The following is a 2,500-nucleotide window of genomic DNA, read 5'->3' as shown; positions in this document are numbered from 1 at the left end:
GTCCAAAGAAAACGAAGCCTTAAAGAGATTTTAGGGGGCAACTCTTTCATTTTAAATTCCACATAATTACAAGTGGTTTTGTAGCAGTGTATTAGAGAAAAGACTTTGAAAAAGAATACCATTTTTTTCTCAAGCTTTATTGCCATAAAGTTGATGAGTATAAAAATATAAATATCAGTTCTATGAGAATTAGCGTCTTGCCGAAGCCTGTACAATATCGAGGGGCAACTATTTGTACATCATTATACATATGGTAAATTAAATATATAAACATCTGGATATCTATAAGCGTGCCTTGACAGCAGAGTCGGCGGAGGAGGTGAGAGGGTGGAGGAAGATAAGCCTACCAAGATACTCATTGCTCTAGTAAGGCGTCTGGCGAACCTTTTTTTCCATTTCTTTTCGTTTGTGGAGACACAATTTTCATTTCTATTTCGTTAATTGATCTTCGATATCACTGGTGATAATGAAATCATTTTATAAACCTTACTGACCACACCCATTCAGGTGAATGTGGACGATTCTCGATCATTCTAATTTTCTTTAATTTTGTCCAATTTCTGGAAATGATTTTTCGACTGAGCAAGCGGTCCACTCAGAGGCGCCCGACCATCGCTGAAAACACGATTAGGAACGAGAAGGGAACTAGAATGTACAGATTTCCACTCGTTGCTGCACACCAGAAGCGTCTTTTGGATGCGAGGCCCGAGGCCGGGCCAGAAGGGCGTCACTGCGAGGATTCAGGGGAAAGAAATGGGCCTTAAGGATAGGTGCGAGAAGGGCGAACGTGCCCTTCGCGCGCGGAGGAATATCGACCTGAGCGTTGCTGCGGGAAGGGCGGGCCTCATCGCGAGTACGGGTACGGGTAGGAGGGCTTCCTGATCTTCTGGCCGAAGCCGGGACCCGGTCGGGCGAAGCTCTGGAATTTGGGGAGCGCCTTGGACTCCTTTCCTTCTTCTTCCTTCTCTCCTTCCTCTTCTTCCTCCTCTTCATCTTCTTCGGAGTCTTCGTCCTCGTCGGACTCCTCGCTGGAGTCCTCGTCAGACTCCTCGCCATACTCCTCGGACGACTCCTCCGACGACTCCTCGTCGTCCTCGTAGGAGCCGGCCAGCTCGAGCGCCTTCTCGTAGGCGGCGAAGAACTCCTCCTTGGCCCTCTTCACCTCGTCCGTGTCTTCGGGCGCGACCGGCAGCGCGTCGCTCTCCACGCGGTAGCCCTCGTCGCCGGCGCTGTAGCGGAACTCGAACTCGTCGCCCTCGGGCGCCACGAAGGCGTACTCGCCTGTCACCTCGCCGGAGGCCGTCCGCTGCTCGGAGCGCGAGCTCGTCGGGAGCAGGTAGAAGAAGCTGCGGGAGAGAGGCGAGGAAGTGCCGTAAGATGAAACAATGCAAGATAAAAGCAAAATGCATGGCTTAAAAACAAATAGATAAATAAAAAGAAAACATTGAGAAAAAAAGAGAAAAGAAAAAATATAACGAACAAAAAATCATCAATATTTGCAAAAGATCAGAAAAGTGCAAATGATATCAGTGAAACGAATGGATAACGTGCCTAATATACTGCAAGTGATTAAAATTCTTGATTATCATCGATGACCTGAGACCTGACAACGCACTCGGCTGACATAGAGATTCAAGGTGGATTAGACAGAGGAGTGCATTTCAAAGTTAACATATAAGCAAAAGAACATAGAGTCGGCCTTCGAACCTTAATTATTTCCAAATGACGTAGACCTTACGGGTTTGCACATTAAGTGGAAGAGAAAGTCCTGTTGCCTAAGCCAGACCCACAAGTCATCCGCCTGGGAGGAAATCTGGGCATAAAAAGTATCGCTTGAAAAGGGATTCCTTCCCCACGAACGAGATCACGAAGTGAAACGGCAAGCGCTCCTGTCCGCTGATAAGCAGCAAATCTGTTGCTGGTTGCTGAATATCGACTTCATCGGCACGAAAAACTGGGGTGTTAAGAGTAGTTAAGACCGCGAACTGGTTTCCTCCCGCCCTTCCTCCCCCGCCCCCCGCGCAGGTATGCCGCTGCAAACGCGGAAACCCTGTCCTTTCTCTTCGGCGACGCCTCCGCCGCCGCTTTCTGCGGGCGCGGGAGCAAGGGACCCTTGACATTTGGAACGTTACCTGCACAATTTCCGAAGCGACTGCCGCTCCCGCGGGTTCAACGCTCCGTCATGCACAAGAAGCAAAAGCAAGACACAGAAGCCACAGCGGCGAGGCAGGGCACATACTTACGCAACGCCTCCCAGGTCTCTCGTCCTCCAGTCGCGCAGTCGCCCATCCTCCAGCTCCTCAGTCATCCAGTCGCCCTCACCTCCGGTCCTTCAGCTGATCGCTTCCCCAGTCACACAGTCATCAAATCGTTCAGCTGTCTCCTCCTGTGGCTGTCCAGCCGTCAGGCTAACCAGCAGTTCGGTAGTCCAACCATCAGGTCGTCCAGCCATCGGGTCGTCCAGCCGTCGGGTCGTCCAGCCGTCCGGTCGCCGTTTTCC

General features: G+C 50.7%; 1 protein-coding gene across 1 annotated transcript in view; it reads right to left on the bottom strand.

The window, feature by feature from the left end:
* Nucleotides 1-466: 466 nt before the first annotated feature.
* The window catches only part of LOC113827727 (ribosome biogenesis protein BOP1 homolog), a 15,438-nt gene continuing 13,404 nt past the window's right edge, over nt 467-2,500 (bottom strand). Inside the window, exon 3 of the mRNA XM_027380616.2 lies at nt 467-1,346. Within this exon, the coding sequence (XP_027236417.1) occupies nt 845-1,346 (502 nt within the window). The 3' untranslated portion in view covers nt 467-844. The remainder of the gene's footprint in view (nt 1,347-2,500) is intronic.

This window comes from Penaeus vannamei, chromosome 18 (assembly GCF_042767895.1).
Source record: "Penaeus vannamei isolate JL-2024 chromosome 18, ASM4276789v1, whole genome shotgun sequence".
Taxonomy (NCBI): Eukaryota; Metazoa; Arthropoda; class Malacostraca; order Decapoda; family Penaeidae; genus Penaeus; species Penaeus vannamei.
The sequence above is the reverse complement of the archived record's forward strand: the minus strand, read 5'-3'. Positions and strand labels throughout refer to the sequence as shown.